This window comes from Tamandua tetradactyla, chromosome 6 (genome assembly GCF_023851605.1).
Source record: "Tamandua tetradactyla isolate mTamTet1 chromosome 6, mTamTet1.pri, whole genome shotgun sequence".
NCBI classification, from domain to species: Eukaryota; Metazoa; Chordata; class Mammalia; order Pilosa; family Myrmecophagidae; genus Tamandua; species Tamandua tetradactyla.
In genome coordinates, this window is record NC_135332.1 from 167,833,280 (window position 1) to 167,856,376 (window position 23,097).

Below are 23,097 nucleotides of genomic sequence, written 5' to 3' on the forward strand. Positions count from 1 at the left end.
AGTAATACGCTCCTTAAGAGAAATATAAAATGCAAAGGAAGTCAAGAGTTAAAGAGAGCTTAATTCTACCAGAGTAGTTTGTATTTAATAGTTCCATTAGAATATGTACTTTTAATATGTTTTGTCTCAGTTGCATTACAAGGGTTCTCAAACTTCGGCACACATCAGAATCACCTGGTGGGGGGCTTGGAAAACTGCAGACTGATGGGCTCCACACTGGAGTTTTTGTTTCAGGAGGCCTGGCTTGGGGCCTAGAATTTTCATTCTAAAAACTTTTCAAGGAATGCTGCTGGTATGGGGACTTCACTTTGAAAACTACTGCTCAACTTAAAGACCGGAGGCAACTAGGAAATCAAATAGAAGCGACTGATGGGCAGAGGAACCAAAAGCCTGTGCTCCCAAAGCACAATCGCATAGGGACAGGATGATCAACAGGATCTTTGTAGAGCATGGAAACTTGTCACACCAAGCACCCTGAACCTAATCACACAGAGAAAAATACAAAAGTGGGAAATCCTGTTTTTGGAAATGTGGAAATAGACTAAGCAACCCAGAGGAATATTCACCACATAAAAGTTCTAGAAATTAATATATTTCCTAATTTGAAGAAGTGGAAAGTCTTTATTGAATTATCTAAGAAAGGATGTAAGTTAAGCACACTAAGCTGTTTTTAAGAACTGACTCAGTTAATAAAACAAGAAAAAAAATCACTGAAAACTAATAATTGCTGCTAACTTTTATTTTGTATTCGAGGACACAATCAACGAGGAGAGGAGGGTTCTTTTGCTCTGTGAAATAAATATATTTAAAAGCTAGCAAACATCAGAGCAGAATTAAGTGCAAAACCTATAAAAGAGATGGGGGGAAATCACAAATAGTTATTTACAGCTATACAGAGTTAACAATGCAAGGGAAACACAATATAAATACATTCAAAGGCTTCATTTCCAATACTTGACATTTCAAAATTTGAAAACATTAAAACTATTGCCAAACAAAACTCAGACCACATTAGCAATGGTTTAAAAAAGGGAGCAATTTAATGATTATAATACAGAGTGCTTTAAGAAGTTTTTAAATGTGTAAAAGAAAAAACAGTTTAGTGCATTAAATTGTTACAGTCTTTACATTGCTTCTTTTTTTAAAAAAGTTAACAGTAGTATGAAAAAAGCCACCCACAAAGCCAGCTGTCTGAGTGAAGAAATCAGCTAAATTGCAGCATTTTGGAATTACTAATAAAGCTATAGTTAAAAAATAAAAAGTTTATAAAAATGAAAGCAGCATGCATATTCAAGACTTTTTCATAACATTTTCATTAGCTGACAATTAGGTAAAAAACAAGAGCATAATATTTATTATTCATTAAATTAGATAAAATAAACTGGCCAAACCCACTATATCTGGTCATTCAGAAAAACACTTTAAAATCCAAAGCTAATTAAACTAAACATTTCTTCTATGAAGAGAGCCCATTTTGAAAAATGGTCCTATAGTCACAAAAGAAAGGGTCCTTCTCAATGTGAATGAACAGCACCGGTCTTTACAAATAAGTTAGTATGAACTTTCAGTCTCCTGACATGGCAAGAGTTAATGGTTAACACTTCCGTGATTCATAAGTAAAAAACAAACTTTTAACTCAATATGACCAGTTCAGAATTTTTTCTGCTATTTGCTGAAATGTTACACAAAGTAGAATTTCATTGAAAGACAATTCTTGAAAATTCTGACCTGACACCTGTACACACATTTCTGGTTTCCACATGATTGTAAAAAAAAAAAAAACAAACCCACTAATATATATTACTACATGATTCTCTTTCACATTTTTGGTACATTTATTTCAATTTCTCCTTATGCAAATTCTTATGCCAGTTTCTCTTCCTTCTTCAGTATTTTCTTCAGTTTATTAAAAAGCAAATTCAGCTTCAAATGAAAAAAGTAACAGAAGTATTCCAAGTAGTAACCATAGCATTCATGAATGTGTTCAACGAAAGACCCAATCATTAAAGGCCTGTGATACCACAAAATCTTAATCTTCCAGAATGTGTATGTAGGCTGTTTTTTCACTTAAACCAAAATTGTGTAAACCCATGCATGACCTTTAATCTTAGTGTAGGGTAGATAAATAAGACTTAGAAATAAATCAGATGTTTTTTTTCCCATTTCTAACAATTTTTACTCTGTAAAATGTTTGGTCACTCAAAGCTATAAGCTTCATCATATATCAAAGAAACAGGCAATAAAGCCCATCTTACCAGACATACAATATTAAGCTGGACAAAATATAAGAGGACAAGCCCTAGTGGTCATTAAATCCCTCAGAAAGTCTAAGAATCAGAATGTCTCCATCATATCGAATAAAAATTTGCTGTATTAAAACTGAATTTTTACAAGTTGCTCTTTAATTAGTTTTCTATTTACATTGCAGAACTTCCACCAACTGCAGTAGCTTAACTTTGGCACAACATTAAGTTCCATTTCTTTTGGGTACTGAAAATCCTACTTTTTGAGACTGTATAAATGTCCCAAAATGTTTTCGGTTTTTTTTTCAAAGTTTAGGCCCATTCACAGTAAATCAGACATCTTGAGTTGAAGAATTGATCTCCTTCAAAGTTTTAGGCAGCTATAAAAGAAAAACATCATAAAAAACTGAAATTTTGAAGAAAACATATTTCTATTTTTACCACTTTTAGAAACAAAAAAGGTATAAATTAGCGATGGAAATATTTCCTCTGCATCTTCTTAATACTTAAATCACATGCCACCTACATCTTACATAATGCACTAGATTTTGTGTACAACTCTTATGCATATACCAGCCTTGCTTAAAGACACTGGTCACTTTCATGTAATAATTTATTAAAAATTATTACAAGTATATATTTCATTGTCACTATTTGCAATAAACAGACTGTGAAATCTAAAGACCCTTGTATTTTTTTCTATCTATTAACAAGGCTGGCATATGCAAAAGAGATATATATATATATGTATATATAGGTATGTGTGTATATATATACATACACACACACACACATATACACACACCTCACTTTCAGCAATAACTATTTTGGAAAGGTTTTGGTTACTTTTTTTTTTTTGGTAAATTGAACTATATCTAAAAGAAGAAATAATTAAATTAATTAGAGGAAACCTGTGGTGGATCCTTCAATAAGATGAAAAAATATTTTATTAAGTCAATGATAGGCTGTTAATTAATGTTTAATAATTTTAAATTTCTGCATATTTTAAAAGCAAGGCATACCTGTATACATACCACAAAAGTGTATGTATAACATTTTGAAACTGTCGCTTATGTGAATTTTCTGACCATAATTAATATACATTATAGTATCAATATCTAACATAAGAATTGTCCATATGCACTTGAAGTAAATTTGTCAAACTAAACTGTAAAAAAAGTTCATCTTATTTTTAGAAGATTGCAGTTCCCATAAAAATTGCAGAAGTTACCACCACAACAAAATTCACTGCGGCAACAAATGTGTTGATTTAATCTTGGCTGAGTGCACATTCCTGTGTTTAGCAATAAAAAAATGCCCATTAAAAATATTTTATGCATCTAGGTGAGAAGAAATCCTGTCCTGAAGATTTCTGATTTTAGGATTTGGAGGGCTGCACTTTAAAGATTAAGCTATACAAAACTACTTAACTTCTAGTGACTTAAAATGATTATGTCATTGTTCTATTTGAGATTTATATTGTTTATTAAAATAGGCAAATTTTTAGTTTCATCTGTTTTTCCACTTGGAAAAAAATGTTAATGAAAAGAAAAAACTGGGAAAGAATTGTTAAGCAATCTTAAGAATAGTGCCTGGCACACAGCAAGTTCTCTATAAAAGCTTGTAGATAAAACAAAGTAAATAAAACCAAGAAAGAAGGCATGGGGAAATTAAGAAAAATATTGCATAGTAGAGGTGCAAACTAAGCTAAGGAAATAAGTAAATACGCTCATAGGTAAAATAATAATCAGAGGACCTATGTTTAATTTCTTCCTTCACTGTTTTAGAACATTATAGTAATTTCTGATAGCAAAATGCTATTTGGGCTACTGATAGAAACATACAAATGTCTCAGACAAATGTTCTACCTTTATAAAAAGTGTACTTTTGTCAGCTCCTCAAAAAATTTAACATGGAATTACTACTATATGACCCAGCAACTCCACTCCTAAGTATATACCAAAAGAACCGAAAGCAGGGACTCAGATACTTCCACATCAGTGTTCACATGGCATTATTCCAACAGGTGGAAACAACTCAATGGCCATCACTAGATGAATATATAAACAAAATGTAGTATATCCACAAAATGGAATACTATTGAACCATAAAAAAGGAATGACCTTTTGACACATGCTACAAAACTGATGAACCTTGAAAACATTATGCTAAGTGAAATAAGCCAGACACAAAAAACAATATTGCAACTAGTGATGATATTGTGAATTACTGATTATTTATGTTAATTTTTATTTCATTTGTTAATTTTTTTAATTAATAAATTTTTTAAAAATTTATGATTCTACTTATATGAAATATCAAGAATAGGCAAATTCATAGAGAAAACAGATTAGAGGTTCCAGGGACTAGGGGGAGGGGAGAATGTGAAGATATTGCTTAATGGGTACAGTTTTGTAAACAGATAATGGTGATGGTTGCCCAACATTGTGAATATAATAAATAGCACTCAGTTATACACTTAAAATGCTTAAAATGGTAAAAAAAAAAAAAAAAAAGAAAGAAAGAAAGAAAAAAATGTCCAAGAAGATGTTCTCTTTGGAAATAAGCAAACAAACAACAAACCAATGCGTTGACTTCTTCAAAGGCTAAAAATATATTCTTTGTAGAATGTTTAATGTGGTTTACTGGCATTAAACCAAGAGTGCCAGTAACCAAGGGGCCTGGGACTTTGGTATTCAGCTGGGTTTTTTGTTTGTTTTGTTTCTCATGAGAAAGTTTGGTTTTCTGAGAAAATATACTTCCTCAGTTAAAATCCTGAGGTGAACAGAGCATAAGAATGGACTGAAAATAGAGCACCCCTATCCCCAAAAGTATACATTTATTTCTCTTCAGCTGCTAATCATGTGTAAGTTGCTTGGAAAGTATCCAAATGAAAAGTGTCATCTGGAAGGAAAAAAATGGTACTTTTATACTGTAACATTCCAAAACAAAGAGTAGAAAAAATAGAAACTGTACTACTGAATTCCTAAAGTATTAAGAATTGAACGTCCTAACTTCAAATCAGGTATCTGATTTGCAACTAGTGAAATTTTAATTAATCTAATCTATAAAAGAATTAACAGTTAAAGAACATGCCAAGAACTTTCAAATTTAAAACATATTTACTTGTATTTTTATGACTAGAGAGATGCATTGCCAACTAAATACAAAGTGTTTATGCTGGTTGCAGGTTTGTTTTATATCAAAGAATGAAAAGACAGTTTAGGCAATTGAACTAATTTAATGTCAAGTTTGTTACTTCCCTTTTAATGTATAACATTTTATATCTGAGAAATAACTTATATCAGTTTTTAAAAATAGATGCCTCCTAAGCAAACATGAATTTATATATGTGTGACCTTTAGCTTTTAACAGACCTTTAGCTTTTAACAGAAGAAGAAAATAATTCTAATACATAAAACATTTTAAACTCTAGTTAAAAATCTAATAAAGTTGTGGGGGCAGAGAAGCATACATTTAGGGTTTGGTAAAACCTGAAATACAATGAAGAAAAAAAGATACCCATTTTCACCTAGTTTCCTAAAACTGAGTAATCCTCACCCCTGTGGTAAGTCTTTCCTTCGGTATACTTTTCCCCTTCTTTTAGTTTTCTTTTTTGAATTCTTTCCTTAAATAGGCAAAAAATGAAGTTTAGTGGAGGGTGAGTTGCAAGAAATACATTTTAGTAATTTTTAATTTTTGTTTGTGAATCCTATCCCAAACCCCCCATCAATCTCCCTTCATAAAGAATGGGTAACATTCTTTTAGAACAAAGTAAAAAACTTTTCATATAAAAAAATAAATAAAGCAACATTAAACTCTATATAACAAACAATCATATTAATCAAACTACACATAATAATCATACATCTGTTGGCTATACTAGTGACACCAAGTCCTCTTATTAAGAAAAGGAAAAATTATTTTAGAAAAATCTATCGCAATTGAAGATGACTGATAAATACAAGGCACCTCATCTAAATATGGCTGATGCATATATACCCAGATAAAAACTTACATTTCAATCATCTGACTTAGAGAGCTTCCGCTTCACATGGCGTGGGGGTTCCCAAGTGTCACTATCATCTGTTTCTTCTTCATCCTCTTCCTGATCATCAATAATTTCATCTTCCTCATTTTCCTCAAACAGTTCTATACCTAATTCTGATCTTCTCTGTCTTTCTGCAAACCACTCTCTGACTTGCTCATAGCCCATATGTGATCTGTTAACAAGTTCATCAAGGTCTTGTTCGTTAAGAAATTTGTGCTTTAGGTAATAATCCTTAAGTATTGCCGTTCCAGTTTTAAATTTTATGAGTGATGGCACCCTGTCCCAGTTGTTAATTCTTTTGCTACCTCTAGGTCGCCCACGTGGTCTTCCCCTTCCCCTTCCTTTGGGTCTTCCTCTCCCCCTTTTTCTAAGGGAAGACAGACCATTCATACTACTTGAATTGGCACTTTGATAGTAGTAGTACCATTTTAAGTTTCCATTTTTCCAAGCATAACGGGTATCCCCAAACCAACTAACAATGTCTGTTCTAGCAAGCCCACTTTCTTCGGCCAGCTTGTCATACTCTTCGGGTGATGGCCACTGCGTTCGGACAAATGCACTTTTAAGCATGTGCAACTGCTCGGGTGTTTTTTTACATATCTTGCCTGTACTAGCTGATTTAGGTGGGCCAGATTCATCTCCGGGAGAAGTTTCTCCAGTCTCTTCTTTGGAGCTACCTGCATTACCTTCATCAATTTCCACTTTCTCTTCCTTTAAAGCTTTTGATTTCTTCTTCTCTGTAAACCAAGTATCAATTTCTCTTCTGGTAAGTTTGGTTTGCACTCTTAACCTATTTAATTCTTCATCTGTTAGTACAGAGCTGTTGAGAAAACTTGCCTGAAGAGCACTTAGCTGCTCTGCAGTCTTCTCTTTAAACTTTTGTGGAGTAAAGTCTGGAAAAGAATTCCAGGATTGTTTATGTTGTGAAGTAACAACAGTCGGGGATTCTGTGGTTTCATCACTAGAGTCTATAATAATGGTGGTAGAGGGATCATTGTTGAGATGTAAGCACTGATTACTCTTTGAATTTCTCTGGTTGTACCTTGTGTCACTAAACCATTTTTTAATCTCTCCTTTAGTCAACCCTGTTATTTTCATAAGTCTGATAATTTCTGAATCATGGGGAAACTGATTTTTAAGGTAGCTAACTTTTAATTCTGCCAGTTGCTCTTTAGTCTTTTTTGCCCGAATGCCAAATGAATCAGGGTTTGCCAGTGTGGTTTCATGTTTGACAAGTTGAGAAGTTGGAACTGCTGCTGCTGGCTTTGTTTCTGCAACAGGCTGAGTAGCAGGTATCTGACTTTTCTGTACATTTGTTTGATTTGGAACCCCTGCCACTGTCAACGCTATAGGTGCTGTTACTGGTAAGGTATTTGTTCCAGCTACTTGTGTAAGGACCAGACCTGGCTGACCAACTATTTGGCATGTCTGTAAAATGGATGGTAAACCATTACTTGCTGTGGAAATGTGTGTGGGAATAACGGTTATGGTCTGAGGTACAGTATGTACTGTTCCATTGAACTGTTTCCTTCTTGCCTCCTCTACCTCTTCAGGAGTCCAACTAACACCATGTTTTAGACGTTGGGCTGAAAACCATATTTTGATCTGCTCCTCTGTATATTTTGCTTGAGCAGAAAGAACTGTAATTTCTGACAGTGTTGGATAAGGGAATTTATTGTAAGTGTTAAGCAAAAGGGGGTTGTTATCCAATGCAGTATTGTAGGTAGGAATGCTATTAACAGGGATTAAGACTTTGGAAATCAAATTAGAATTCTGTTGAGCTGATACAGCAGTTATCACCTGTGCTAATCCAGGAAGAACTGCTGCTGGGGTCACTACTGTGCTGGCAGTATGTGGATGTAATCTATTTACAATGGAAGTACTTGTATTAGATTCAGAAGCTGAAGAACTTAGATTTTCTGCAATTTCTTCACTGTCCGGTTTAATTTCATTCTCTTTCTCTTCAGGAACATCTTCAACTGAGTTATGATGAACTGTAATCCGTTTGTTCTCTACTTTATTTTTCATCATTTTCATGATAGGAGTTTTACTGATAGATATTCCTGAAGAAGAAGCTTCTGTAGATTCTGCTTGCTCTGAACCCTCCTCCTTAACAAAACTGCCATCAAAAGTCAGGTCATTTATTGTTTGCTCAAAGATTGTCTGGTTATTACGTTTCACCATAGTCAACTTAAAATTCTCTTCTCCTGGGTGATATTTCAGATTATGCTCAGAAAGTGCATCATACCTTTTGGTAAGAAAATTGCATTCAACACAAACATAGGATGAATTTAGCACTACATTGGGATGTTCTGAATCCACGTGAAAAGTAAACATATTTAGATCTGGAGTTTGAAAAGTACAATATTTACATTCATAGCCACCTTCAACTTTTTTATTTTGCTGATTGTCAGAATCCAAAGATTCATGAACTTCGTCATCACTTGAGATACTCTCTGCTCTGGTGTTTTCTACAGGCGTGAGAACAGGAGGACCTTCATCCAAATCAGATATCAACTCAAGGTCTGGATCCTGTTCACTGGTGAGGACCATGCAAGGTGTTGTTGATTTTCGCCTGCTTGCCATTCTGATGTGGGGAAAATCTCAGTGGTGATTAAAAAGCATTAAAACTGTTCTGTAGTCTTCATTTGAAAACAATGGCTTTCGGTTCAAGTTCACGTTTGTGCTCAACAAGTCTTATTAGCAGCTTTTTCATGGTGCAATCAAGTAAAGAGCTTAATGTTGGCAGATAAAATACTGCTGAACTGCTGAAATTTTTGAAGCAAAACTCCAATCACCTACATTAAAATAAATTTAAAAATGTTTAAAAATGAGTGACCATGCTCTTTTAAACAAATTATACTTTTATAAAGTTGTTAGATAGCTCAGTTGTATAGATCTAGGATAAGGCAAGAACCAAAAAAAAATTCTGTAAGGATCATGTCCTTAAGCTGACTCACTAAAGGTCATATACTATACTCAGGGGTCAGCTCCCAGGCTTATTTATTTTGGGTTTTTAGCTAGCTATATATAAAAGAAGGGAAGGTAGGGATGGGCCTGCTATTGGCAAGCACACTATTATCCATTAGAAATGACAAACTGATAACAAAGGAGGAACTTTAAAAACGATAAAAAATTGTCATAGAGACTCAAAAACTAAGGCCAATAAGTGTATGAAATTCAATCTATCAGTTATGCTCTTTTTCCTATTGATTTATCTCATCAGCCCAAGTGCAGGCCCAAGTGTGGCAAAAAATAGCAAAGGTGGGGTAGAATGATCAAAATTTCAGAAACATTACTCAGTCATTCTCCACATAATATTACTGGAATTTATAAATCCTATCTAATCATAATATACTTCTGACCTGAAGTTTTTGATGTGTCCTCAATGCTGAAAGAATTAGTCCAAACTCCCAAAGGCACATATAATTCCTTTCACAACCTGGTTCCAACCTTATTTTCCTACCTCATTTCCTGTCATCCCTCTCCTTCCTCCTATATCCTTGTGCTTTAAGCATGCCAGAAATGATTGCTGTTCCTAAGACACTGAAGGCATTTTCATACCTTTACTCAAGCCATTCCTTATTCTAGGATAGTCCTCCATTGTTTGTGTACTTGAAGAACTCTCTTACAGCCCACAGGTCACCTTTCTCTTTAATCTGGCCCCATCTCCGCCCCCCTTTATTTTCTACTCTAGCATTTACCATATTACAGCAGACTAATATTGCATTTCTGTTCCCCACCGCCATCATCCATATCAGAGATCTCCTTACTATAGGAATTGTGTCTCATTTTTTTTTTTTTTTTTTTTTTTTTGGTAACAGCTTTACTGATGTATAATAAAGCTACTGAGACTCTGGATTGAACCAGGGATCAGATCTTTAGTCTAAAGGCACTCCTCGTAGAGCTATTTTGGCTGATGTCATTTTTGTATCCCCTTTGCATATAAGAAGGCTGGTAGTAGGTACTCACAAAATGTTTCTAAAAATAAACTAAAATGAATAGGAAAACAGTCCTACAAAACTCAGTATGCCCCTAGGGCATTAACATAGAGACCAGTAGCTGAAATCCATTAATTATATTCATGCAAACACATCTTAATAAGTTTTCTCTCTAAAATATTTGAAATAAAATTTTGATGCTGAATCAGTTAAAGTTTTCAGGCTTCTAAAGTCTAAACCAATAAAAACAAATAAAATGAATACAGTGGTCTCACTACTCTCCACCACAAATTAGAGCTATTTCATTCACTAGCATCATCCTGGTCCTATATGAATTGAGGAGAAAAAAGTTTGCTTCAACAGAACCATGTATAGATAATAACTAAGATCATAAAGCAAGACCAAGACTGTAAGAGGAGAGACACTGACTCAGTAAAGGGAGAAATATTTTTAGGAAATAGAGCTGTCCAAACAGAGAATGCCCTCCTTTTGTAGGCAATAAATTTCTCATTACTGGATTTATTCAAATAAAGCTATATGTTCATTTGATAGATTCAAGTCGAAGACAAAAAGTTGGACGAAATGTCCCTCATTTTCTGATTTCCCACATTATAAGATGAGGAACATTAGCTTAGTAACAGTAGTATCAAGAGTCCAAATACCTACTCTCAATGGTGTCACTCATTTTTTCTATAAACTCCTTTGATTTCTAAGAGATTATAAAGAAATCACTGAAATTTAAAACCATTTCCTAACTAAATAAACTAAGCTAATGCCATCTCTTAATTAATGCAATAGGGGACCACTATTTTTACCACTATTTTGTCAGGTACTAGCAGTCTAGCAAGGAATACAGGCAGTAAACAATTACTTAGAATAACTGACTAATGCAATGAGTGAAGAAGGATCAGGAACTATATAAGCACACTGAGGAGGCTTCCAGAAAAGAAGCAGAGAAAGCTTCCCTGGAGGGAGTAGGAATAAGTAGGAATAGTGTTATCCATCTCAGAGGCTGAGGAAATAAAAATGCTTCACCTACTCCAACACATTGGGTACTTAATTGATGGTATTTTCCAACCCCTCAAAAATTATTCTGGGGAGAAGGAAGAAATACTCTTTATATGATATCACAAACACACACACACCTTTTTTTTTTTTTTAATGCAACTAAATCAGGTGGCAAATTGAAAAGCAAAAGGAATAAAAATACAGAAAAAGAATTTCTCTGGTGTGGTTCCAATGCATCAGCTTTTATCATTAAAGGGCAATAGACTGGGACAGGGAAATTATAGTATTTTCTGAGTATTATAGAAATCACGACTAGCTGACAAACATGACATCCTCTATCTGAATGTCACTAAAAACACAGCTCAAAATCAATTTGGGGAACCTTGCACTATTTATTTGTAAAAAGGGGTTAGAGGTCAGTTGTGCAACTGAATAGTTAGATGACATTGCAATTAAAACACAATTATATAAGTAATAAAAATTTAAAAAACAATTATATTTAAGACTGTTAATAAAAGAAAAAGGTATGCTTTAAATACATCCAATACTAAAAATAATTAACTTTTGAAAATTATTTTCAGTTAAACTTTCAGTAGAGAAATATGTAAAGAAAATTGTTATATTACCATTAAAAAATGATAACCAAAGAGAGTAATTAAGGAATATGGAAAATATTTACTTGTGTACTGTTAAATTTTAAAAATCGGAACAAAAGTTGCATATTAATTACAACTATGGGAAAATATGCATGTATGTGGAAAAAAGACTATATGATAACATAAAACAATGAAGTATTCCAGTGAGATCATGGGTGAAATTTTTATAAGTGTGGTATTCACAAGTTCTCTTTGATATTGCAACATTGCTTTATTATAAAATACAACAGTAGTTTCAAGGCCTTAAAATTGCATTTATACTAAAATATTTCCATGGTCCTTTGTCTCAAATCAGAAACAAAGTTTCCCTTCCTTTCTTTAAGGGGGTACTGAAATTACCCCCTTAATATGTATAGCACTCAGACATTCTTTGAACCTGCTATTCCATGTTTCAAGAAGTAGGACTGGCTGTAAATGCTTTCAAGATCATCTAAAAGGTCTAGGTATAGATCCAGACCAAGCCAATGTCCATGGATCTTACTCATTCCTCTCCTGAAGGTATAATGTCCCGCAATTAATTTATAATGCTAACTCACCATGTTAATTACAATAAGGTTCTCTACAGAAAAGCATTTCATGAAAGCAAAATTTATTACATCACAATCTAAAAATCTGGGGCAGTTCTTCCATAATAGCAGCTTCTCTGGTATGGTCAGAAAGAATGTCTGTTTAGCTTCTATTATATTTCCAGGGTCTAACACAATACCTAACAGGGCCCCAATAATATTTGCTGAAAAAAATAAAACTGTAAAATATATCTGTTTTGTGTATTATAACATGCATCTTACTTCATTAAACTACAGTTATTTACAGTAAAACTATAAAGAAAACTGTACTTGTTTTATAGTAAGATAGTTTTCAAAAGCAAATTCCTAGGTAATAAAATTACCTTAATCATTACAATATGAAAGCATCCTTATATCTAAAACGTTTATTAAAATATAGCAGTGAATATTCAACAAATATTTACTAAACATCTACAGTTTTGTTGTAATAAGTCAGTTTTATGTCTGACTAGTACACACTTAAATTTGTGGCCTAACTAAAAGTAAAACAAGGAAGATAAAAACATTGAAAAATTTTTCCTGCAGTGAAATTCGGCAGAAAAGGGCAAGGTTCTTATAAAGATAACAAATGCAAATTTGAACTTAGAATTATTATTTCTGTTTCATGAGAAAACCAAACTTTAATGGGGTTTTACTACATTTTTAGAGAAACTAAAAAACCAAGTTTTCAGTATAATAAACTATAAAAAGTTAGTGGATTATTTCAAATTCCATGCTTAATATTTTTTAAAAGATTTTATAGTTAAGCAGAGCCATAACGGCACCAAATTTCTAAGCCTCTACTTTTTGGCTGCCTTGTACTTTAAATGATTAACAAGTAACACTATGTTGGCCTAGTTAGACACAAAAGCATGTTATTTTGCTAAGATGTTATGTGAATAAAACAAATCTTGTTTTTTAATATCAATGCTGAGTCAAATAGGGACATTTAAAAGATGTTTTAGGGATCATATTAGTTCTCATCTAGAACCAATAAAATAAAACAGTTCTTAGGGTAGCAAAATTATACATACTGAGAATCCTTTGGAATCTATATTTATATGCATATTGAGAATTCTTAGGTCCCTGTATTCAGTTTCACTTCTCCCTCTCTGAGTCGAGTTCTGTTTAGCCAGCTGAAAATACTTATTTCTACATACTTGTATTCAAACTAAAAGTTACAAATTTACCAACATCACAGAATGTCTGAAGTAATATAGGAGCAAAGAATAATGGGGACACAAATTGAAACACTGTCCAAGAGGACAGTTTTTTTTTTAATTAAAAAGAAAAGCATTTTAGTAGGAAAAAAAAATTGAGGGAATAGTCTTCCAATGTTTGAAAACTGTTATCTGATACAAAAAGTCTTTCAAATCCTTGATAAGAAATGAAGTTCCAATGTACATCTTTGTGGTTTCATTTTCATCTTACTCATTAATTTAATAAAAAATATCAAACAATAAAGTATTTTGGTTTTTTAATACACTTAAGAGATTTTTCAAAGTTAAAATATGAAAATATTTAGAAAAAATAATCAAGTTCTTAAAAATAATTAAATGAGGAAAATAACAATCAAAATTTTTACCCACAGGAAATATTTTTAAAAATTACTGGTAACCTAGAATCATTACCTGAGAAATAAATCTCAAAAAAATTTCCAAAAATGATCTAAGCTAGTCAATAAAAAAGTCAATAAAAAAACATATGGGAAAAATATATCTAATATAAATATGGACTAGAGATAACATTTTAATAGTATTATCAAGCTTAACAAAGGTATGACACTAATGCAAAGTATCAAGAATGGGGGTATATGGGAATGTTGTATTTTTTTATATGACTTTTCTATAAACCCATAACTTCTAAATGAAAAAAAATTACAATAAAAAATTGAAAAAGTCATTATGATATTGAAAAAACAGTGCAGGTGATAAAAGTGAAAGCATCTAAGAAACTGTGGTCAAAGATCATTTAATTTCAGAAGATCCCTTTGCTAATGCTAGTTAAAGCTTAAAGGTTTAGAAACTCTATCCTCTACCTGCTTTTTTTTTTCCCACCTCAGAAAGCAGACCTTAATGATGATAAAGATTAAAAGAAGAATCCCAGCTGAGCAGATTTCTCCCGGCAAACTCTGATTCCACATTCAAGGAATGGAATGCCTTTTTAAAAGGTCTCTCTTGGACATTTAACATACTAGCTTTCTACCTCCTGCTGGCATATATGGTATGTAACATATTGATACATAAACTAGCAATATAATGAAATCTATCTTGTTAAAGTTTGTGACTATGATGCAGAAATAATTTTCTACTGAAAATAGTTTCCCCTACTTTTCTCAAGGAGGGGTGTTAAGTCTTTCATAAATAGTGAAAGAATTCTATTCCTGGTTCCAAGTGAGATTATCCTTGAAAGGCTGAAAAACTATTCATCTGTCCTTTATCATCCCCATTTATAATATAAAATATCCTGTTTCACTGAGGATATAATCATTTGATTTTTTTTAAGAAAATAATTTTAGAGAGCATAGTAATCAGTATTGGAATGGTCAATTTGCAGACTGCTATAAATTTTTTTAAATAAAAGTGAACCACTACATTAATAACTGTTAATCAAATGTTTCCTAGTACTTTCTGGAATCATTTAAAATAACAACTGAGCTAAAATATAAATATTTCAAGCAGTACATAATCTCATGCCTTATTTATAAAAGCTAATAAATCAGGAAAATAAAATATAAAAATAATTACATACAAATATATGCAAATATTTAAATTTTGGTATTGGTTACCCTAAATCAAAATATTTGATTTTAATATCCTACTTTTTATAATTATAATTAACTTTTATTAGTAGACTATATCGACTATATATTGAAAATATATTTTCAGAAATTGTCCTTTTAAATCTGAACATATTTTTCTGGATATGGGCAAAAGAATTTCTAGATCAGTTTCCTCACACCACAGATCCCTGCCCTGCAGATATTCGTTTGTCTTATTTACCACTGTTACCGTAGCACCTGGCATACAACAAATTTCAGCAAATATTAATTGAAAAATCAATGATCAATATATCACAAAAATTTTATTATGACGTATGACACTGTTTACTTTTATTTTAAAGCAGCCAACACTCCATAGTAGTTGTTTTTTTTTGGTTTTTGTTTTTTGGCACAGGCAGGCTCCGGGAATCGAACTTGGGCCTCCGGCATGGCAGGCCACTGAGCCACCGCTGCACCACCCTCCCATGGTTTTTAAAGTTTGAAAGCATGTATCAGCCATTTTTAAAGAAAGGTTTGAAAACTTTAGCCAAATAAAGTATCATGGGATCTAAAATCAACACAGTAGGTATCTGAATTTTACCTTATCAAAACATACTTGCCATATCTTCCTCTGCATTCTGTCCTTTGAAGCAGAAGGGTGTTCCTTCATATTAGGAGTTGTTTAGCTCAGGCCATCATTACCAACAGGTCCAAAGTAGCTATCTGCCTTCTCCTACAGAAACGTAATAGCACTTTATTATTCTCAATATGATTCAGCCTTAGTTAGAAAAACGTTATATCTTGGCTTTTTTTAAGTGTGTTCGTTAAACTTTGTTATGGTTTTATATATAAAAAACATAAAATTTGCATTTTTAGCATTTTTAAGTGTATAATCCAGTGTAAATTACACTTAACAATGTTGTCCAACCGTCACCACCATCCATTACATCAAAACTTTTCATCATCCCCAAAAATACTCTGTACCCATTAAGCAGTGACTCCCCATTCCCCACTTTTCCTGGCTTCTGGTAACCTCTGACCTATTTTCTGACTGAATTTGCTTATTTTAGCTATTTCATATAAGTGGAATCATAGAATGTCTTCCTTTTGTGTCTGGCTTATTTCACTTAGCATAACATTTTCAAGGTTCATCCATGTTGTAGCATGTGTCAGAAGGTCATTCCTTTTTATAGCAGAATAATATTCAATTGTATGGAGAGACTAGTTTGTTTATCCATTCATCTGTTGATGGAATCTTGTGTTGCTTCTACCTGTAATAGGTTTTTAATTCCTTTATGAACACTGGCATACAAATAACTGTTCAAGATCCTGTTTTCAGTTTTTTGGGGTAAGTAGGAATGAACCATGGGGTCAAATGTAATTCTATGTTTAATTGTTTAAGGAGCCACCTAACTGTTTTCCATAGTAGCTGCACCATTTTACAGCAAAGTAGGAGGGTTCCAATTTCACCATATCTTTGCCTTGGCTTTTTAAAAAATATTTTTATTGACAAATCTTCACATAATTCAGTCCATACATGTCGTACAATCAAGGCTCGCAATATCATCATATAGTTGTGTATTCATTACCATGATCATTTTTAGAACATTTTCATCACTTCAGAAAAAGAAATAAAAAGGGAAAAAACTCATACATCCCATACCTCTTAATCCTCCCTCTCACATTGACCTTTAGTATTTCCAGCTACCCAATTTATTTTATCCCTTATCCCCCTATTATTTATTTATTATCCATATTTTTTTACTCATTTGTCCATACCTTGGATAAAAGGAGGTCAGACACAAGGGTTTCATAATCACAGTCACAATGTAAAAGTTATATCATTATACAATAGTCTTTGAGAATCAAGTCTACTAGAACATATATATCTTGGCTTTTTAAAAATAAATGTTTTGGGGGAAAAAATTAATTTCCTTGTAGAGATTTTTAAAAGAGCCATCTAAAATGCCAAACCCAATATTCACAGCAAACACAAAATTTAAAACTACACTTTAAAAAATCTATTTATATTATACAAAACAACAAAGTAACTATTTTCAGAAAGAACTTTCAAAATGTAATATATGCAGGCTATAATGTGAAGATCCAGATGTAAAAATTGGGAGTTCTTTAAAATTAGTACACAAAGGTTATAAAAGACAACTCAGTTAAAAAAAAAAAAGACAACTCAGTTAAACTACGGATTTGGGAATAGGTTTATATGTTTATATGTGTACACGAAAACCTACACATATCTGGACCCTAAACTATATATTAATTAGAGTGGAGATAATTATTAATGCTGGTTACACAAGCCAATAACAATTTAAATAAACTTGTGGAATTTCACCCCTAAATAGGTGGTATCAAATAGAATATTGAGGTTTATTAATTTTTTATAGAAAGCTACTACCCAAATGGCTTTACAAGCCTAAATATGAAGCACTGGTATTGTGCAATCAAAAAAAATAATTATCTGAAAATTCAGATTCATGCTCCCAAATATTGTGTTATATCATCCAAAATGGTTAAACCAATCAGGAAATTTTAACAAAAACCATAATTACTTCTCTTACTAGAATAACAATAAATAATACTTCTGAAGGGTGGTTCTTTTTTTTTTTGATATAAGCATTAAAACTTTGTAAACCATAATGAACAAATATTAGGGAAGTTAATTTCCCCAAAATACATTATTCCTTGATCCCTGCTTTTATTACATACAAGTTTATGAAGAGCCTTCAAGGCAAGAAATGATGTAACTACACCACTCCTCTATTAAAAAACTTCTATTAAAATACATCTAGGTTAGAGTTTAAACTAAATAATTATACTATTTTTATGAAAAGCAAAAGAGCATTTTCCTGGTTGGCTCAGTGGAACATACTGTTGCCTGTGCAGCTTAGGATTCTACAATGTCATTTCCTGGTATCTCCTTGTTCAGCCACTTCTTAGCTATCCATCTATAGGATGTGGATTAGTAGAGAAGACAGGAAACAGCTGCCAAAGAAGGAAGGTTATTTTTCAGAATGAATTATTAATATTGTAGTAAATTGGTACCTATTTGAATCCATTCTTAAATCACACAGTAATTGCAAGATGTTTTATAGAACGAGAATCTCTTGAGACAAGCTGCTAAGACATGTAAAGGCATAGGCAACTACAAGTGCAACAAATAAGCTCTTCAATACTTATGAATAAAAATTATACTTTCTTGATGTTATTTCAGTTCCTGATCCTGGGATTAAATTCAAACATTTCTCTCTAACTCAAAGTATTTTTTTAAATTTAAGATCAGAGTAAATTTCAAAATTAAAGAAGTTACCTCAACCATGTACATGATATATTAAAACAGGACAAGGTGTTGTGGCAGTAAAGATGGATTGTAAATAAAGGTCACACACCTGGGCTCTAGAACCTGAATGTCTATCACTTACTAGCTTTGTGACCTTGGACAAGTTACTACTTAGCCTATCTGTGCCCTAGACCATGAATCAATCAGAATTTAGCCCTCCCACCCCCACCCCTCACACTATCTCTTCAAGATGTATCATTACTTAAGACAATTTTAAGGGATGTTTCATAGAACTACCAAACCTCTGTTATAAATAACCTTAGATTAATGAGATGAAATTGTTCTCTTCTCACCAGCCCCTGGCTTCCAAGTCTAGCTCATGCCCAGCAAAGTGTTAAACTTCTCTTTGACAACATTGGAAAGTAAAAGGAGATAGATTTAGTATAGAAGAAAAACATAATTATGACTGAAGTGCTTAGAAATATCAGAACCTTCCCATTTCCTTTCATTACTCATAACAATCAAAAAAGGGAAAGAAAGGGGACAAAATGGAGTCAGAAATCATATGGGAGGTATGATGTTTCCAAAATTTAAAGACAGAAGTATTTTATTTAAAATAATAAATATGTATCATAACATGCTGGCCACTATAATATTTGAACTTTATTAGATAAGCTCTGATGAGTTGGAACTTTATAGATTTGTTTTAAATCCTGTTTTTAAAAAATATTAATTTTGTTCAGTTTTGACTGTCTTGAACAAACGTCACTCTCAAATTGCTCAAAATACTTCTTTTCCAAAGCATATCTTCATATTTGTTTAGACCGCCTTTATGCCATTTAAACACACTATGAAATACTGATAATATAAAATGTTAAAATTACATATCCTTTAAGACCAAAAAACTGGCAACTTCTACAAGAAATTTACATTGAATGGTTACTTAAAAAATAAATTGTATAAAATACAGATCTCCAAAATGCAAGCTTATATGCATATCCTGATTAGTAATCTAAATCAGCAGCTTCAGTCATGCAAATTTGGTTACTCATAACTATAGATACATCAGAGCAACTGGAATACAATAAAATATATCGGTAATATTATGTAACACTGGCTGTTATTCAAAGGCTAGTATCACAGCTTTTTTTTTTCTGAAGAATTTAAATTGCTTCTGAAATTGCAAAGGATAGTTTACAAGGATTTTTAAGAAAAATTTAGACTTAAAAAGCTATTATCAGAAACTGTGCAATAGATAATTCCAAATGTCTCCTTGATTTATTTGCATTTACTAAATGCGGTATTAGATTAAAAACTAACTTAGGCTTTTTCAACATTGTCAATATTCAAATAAGTAGGGTCTTTTGAGCCCAAATCTATAATGGCTCAACATAAAGGACTATTTCCTCGCATACATTTCTGATCATTTAAAAAATTCTAATAGCACTTTCTTTTAAGCCACAATTTATGGCAAACCAAGTCTCAAATATCACACTTCCGAGCTCAGTTAACATTATAAGAAAGAAGGGGGTATGATAGACCATAATATCACCTATGCTTAACAATATGAAATATAATACAAAAGGGAGAAAATCTTCACAGTGTACCACCTAACCTTATGCTATTAAGTTCGTTAATTAAATAATTATAAAAGTATATTCACATTTATTGAAAAAAAACTTACAATAATGTATCATTAAAGGTGAAATAATTACCACATCATTCATGAACTACCATCCAAATCCAGTGAAATAATAAGCTCAGCTACAAGAGATAGCAGCCTACTAATAAGAGTTACCCAGCACAAGCACATTTATGTTTTCAGCCTTAGCATATTTTCAAACCATCTGGCAAACCAATGCTACTGTGGTTTACCCAGCCTAATCTGCTCAGAATTGAATATAAAACTAGAGCTACATGCACTTTGGGAAAACTGAAGAACGGTACACATGTACAATAATGTTCCAAGTGAGCAGCTCTAAACTAGTTTATACTTGAAATGCTTTAAAAAAAAATCTCCATGAAGCTGTTAAAGCTCTTTTAAAAATACTAGAATGGTTAAAGAAATTAGTATGAATCATAGTTGCTATCAGTTACCCGTCTCTTTTATTCTTTTTTTTTTCTCATTTTAATCCTGATCATTAAATAAACCATTTGAAGAGGAAGTTCTACAAAAAAGATTCATGGATAAAGGAAACGGTATGATATTTATCTTGAAAGGACCCAAGAGTTTACATTCTGTTTCCTATAAAATTAGTCTACTTAGTCCTCAAATGCTTAGAGTAAATAGAGAAAAACTAAATGAAAAAAATACCCATTTAAAGCCCTTTTTCACTTATGTCCTGTTTCTGCGTTGTCTTTGGCAGCACTACATTTCTCTTGCTTAAAATTAGGAGTCAGAACTCTTACTTAAATTAAAATATCTATGGATATGCTATGGCCAACATCACTGTTAGAACCAACTCATATTCATCCTTACTACAGGCATAAAAACAAACAGCTTGTTCAGGATAATTTTTCAAAAATGAAGATAATACATGTAGTGCCATATAACACAAGTTAGAGCTTTCAGACAAAGACTGAGAAACAACTACCAATACCAACAAATCAAAAAGTGCATTCAGGTATCTATGCACACATCAAGCTGACAAATAGTTACTAATCCGGGAGGAAGCTGTCTCTCATCCCTAACCATGAACCATGCCATTTCCCAATTCTGTGATTTTCCCTTCTGCTATGCTCTTAATCTCCAAGAGAACTGCTTGCCTCCTTTTAAGTTACATGGAATTCCAACCCTAATCATATTACAAAATCTCTGTCAGTTAACCTTCCCTTACATTTCTTCCCTCAAACATTACCTCTTCACATATTTTTGTTTTAGAGCTGGGGTGAGATGACAAGAAAAGGGCTGTGGAATTCCTACTCTCCACTACATCTCTCCTCTATCCATCTCCATTCCCCCTTCCTGATTCCTCTACCCTGAGTGTCTCCCTTGAAACCTCCTCAAGGCTTACCTCTACACTAACCTAAGGATATCAAACAGAACTTTTTCTTCTCCAGGATTTTGCTCCTTCCTTATGATTACCCAAAATGGGTGGGGGCGGGGGGAGGCATATTGAAACAAAGAATTTCAAGCCCTTTACTTAAAACTCCGGTTTAGATAGTAGGGAAAGGGCAACCACAAAGGTTCTTCTTTCCTGCCATCAGACCCCCATTCCTCTCACATCTCCTTCCCAACCCTTCATTCCCCGCAAGAAAATAGTGTATTGTTCCCTTTAGGCCCTAAAGTTTGTAGTATTCCCTGGGTCATACTTCCCTTCTGGAACAGACAGATAACATTTCCAATCTCTTTAACGTCTCTCTAAGTCCCAAGGCTTCTTCAAAATGGTAATACAGTTCTCAAGGACTGAGCTCTAAGTCTTCCCCAGAAGTGGGGGGACAGCCTTCTCCAGAAGTGATCCCTGGGGCTCCAACCCTAATGACTGTGCGCTCAGCTCCAGCAGAATTTCTCCTTACCCACAGGGAGGCTGAGTCTCCAAGAAGCGGCCACATGCCCCTGGAGGGCAGGCTCCAGACCACTCCTAGGACCTGCAACATTGCTGGCGCCCTCCATCCCTGCAGCATCCTCCCCCGAGACCCAGTCTCCACTTCCTCAACAGTGTCAGGTTGCTCGTCCCCTCTCATCCAGGAGGCTGAGATTTTCCTTTACAGGGTCCATCCCTTGCTCCTTGCACCGCAGCAGAAACCCCGAGTGCTCGGAGGAAGCTCCGAGTCTGTCCCCGACGCAGGCCGGGTCCCTCCCCTCGGACGCCGGGTCCGCCCCGCCACCACGCTTAGGCTCAGCCCCCGGGGTCTCTGCCCAGGGGCCGGCCTCCCGCGCCCCACCCGCGCCGCCCGCCTGCCAGGCCCGCGCGGGCTCTGCGCTCTCGGGTCCCTCCCGCAGGCCGGGCCCGGCTCGCACCGCTACCTGCGAGAGCCGCCGCGCCTCTCAGCGCCCCGCCGCCGCCGCCATCTTGCATTTCAAACCGGCTGCACTTTTCAGGGAATCAACTCTGACCTGTGAACCCTAAACCCGGAACCGCTCGGTGGGCCCGCAGCCGGGCCTCGACAGCCTGGCGGGCTCCTGCGGAGCGTGGGGTAGGGACCGGGGTGGGGGTGCGAGGCGCGGCGCGCGCCCCAGAAGCCGTCCGGGGACGGGGAGGGGGAAGGGAGAGAGCTGACCGAGGCGGGCCCTCCCGCGCGCGCCCCCACCCCGCTCCGCGCGCGGCTGTCCACTCCCCGCCTCTGCAGGGGTGCGACCGCGGCCACTACGCCTGGGACGAGCGCGGGGTGGGTGGGAAGGGCCGCCGCGCCTCCTGTCAACAGAAGCCCCGCCTTCCCCACTGTCATGAAATGGCTCCGCCCCTGGTCGGCGAGGGCTTCGCCCGTTGTCAACAGAAACCTGGTCTTCTCCCGGGTCCACGCAGAAGGCAGCCCGCTGTCTCTTGTTCCCCGCCCCCTGGGCGCTCCGCCTTCCCGGTGCCACCAGTGGATCGTGAGAGGTAGGCATGCTGCTTTCTACTGGCCTGCCCCTTGTCATCGTCAACTCCATCACTAG

The 23,097-nt window shown here is 34.6% G+C and overlaps 1 protein-coding gene and 1 long non-coding RNA gene across 9 annotated transcripts; one reads left to right on the forward strand and one right to left on the reverse strand.

Annotated features, from left to right (window-relative positions):
• Positions 1–2,353: 2,353 nt before the first annotated feature.
• Positions 2,354–22,765, reverse strand: ZHX1 (zinc fingers and homeoboxes 1). 8 transcript variants are annotated; one of them, XR_013178467.1, is made up of 5 exons: positions 22,468–22,762; positions 15,822–15,938; positions 6,262–9,092; positions 5,805–5,871; positions 2,354–2,623 (listed from the first exon to the last, which is right to left on the reverse strand). XR_013178467.1 is itself a non-coding variant. In XM_077167580.1 (5 exons), exons 3-4 carry the CDS (start codon positions 8,878–8,880, stop codon positions 6,265–6,267), a joined length of 1,206 nt encoding a protein of 401 aa, XP_077023695.1. In that variant the 5' UTR covers positions 8,881–9,092; positions 15,822–15,938; positions 22,468–22,765; the 3' UTR covers positions 2,354–2,623; positions 6,262–6,264. The 8 variants fall into 8 exon arrangements, 6 of the variants coding, with proteins under 6 accessions (XP_077023695.1, XP_077023691.1, XP_077023694.1 ...); XR_013178466.1 differs by having other exon boundaries at positions 5,776–5,871; XM_077167580.1 differs by lacking the exon at positions 5,805–5,871 and having other exon boundaries at positions 6,262–7,298; positions 8,709–9,092; positions 22,468–22,765.
• LOC143689014 (uncharacterized) lies at positions 7,236–15,778 on the forward strand. The gene is made up of 4 exons (XR_013178469.1): positions 7,236–7,298; positions 8,709–8,836; positions 14,507–14,667; positions 15,621–15,778. It is a non-coding gene; the product is annotated as an uncharacterized LOC143689014 (long non-coding RNA).
• Positions 22,766–23,097: the final 332 nt, after the last annotated feature.

Excerpts from the sequence above, each read along its gene's own strand:
- ZHX1 (XM_077167579.1), bottom strand. The coding sequence starts at position 8,880 with ATGGCAAGCAGGCGAAAATCAACAACACCTTGCATGGTCCTCACCAGT.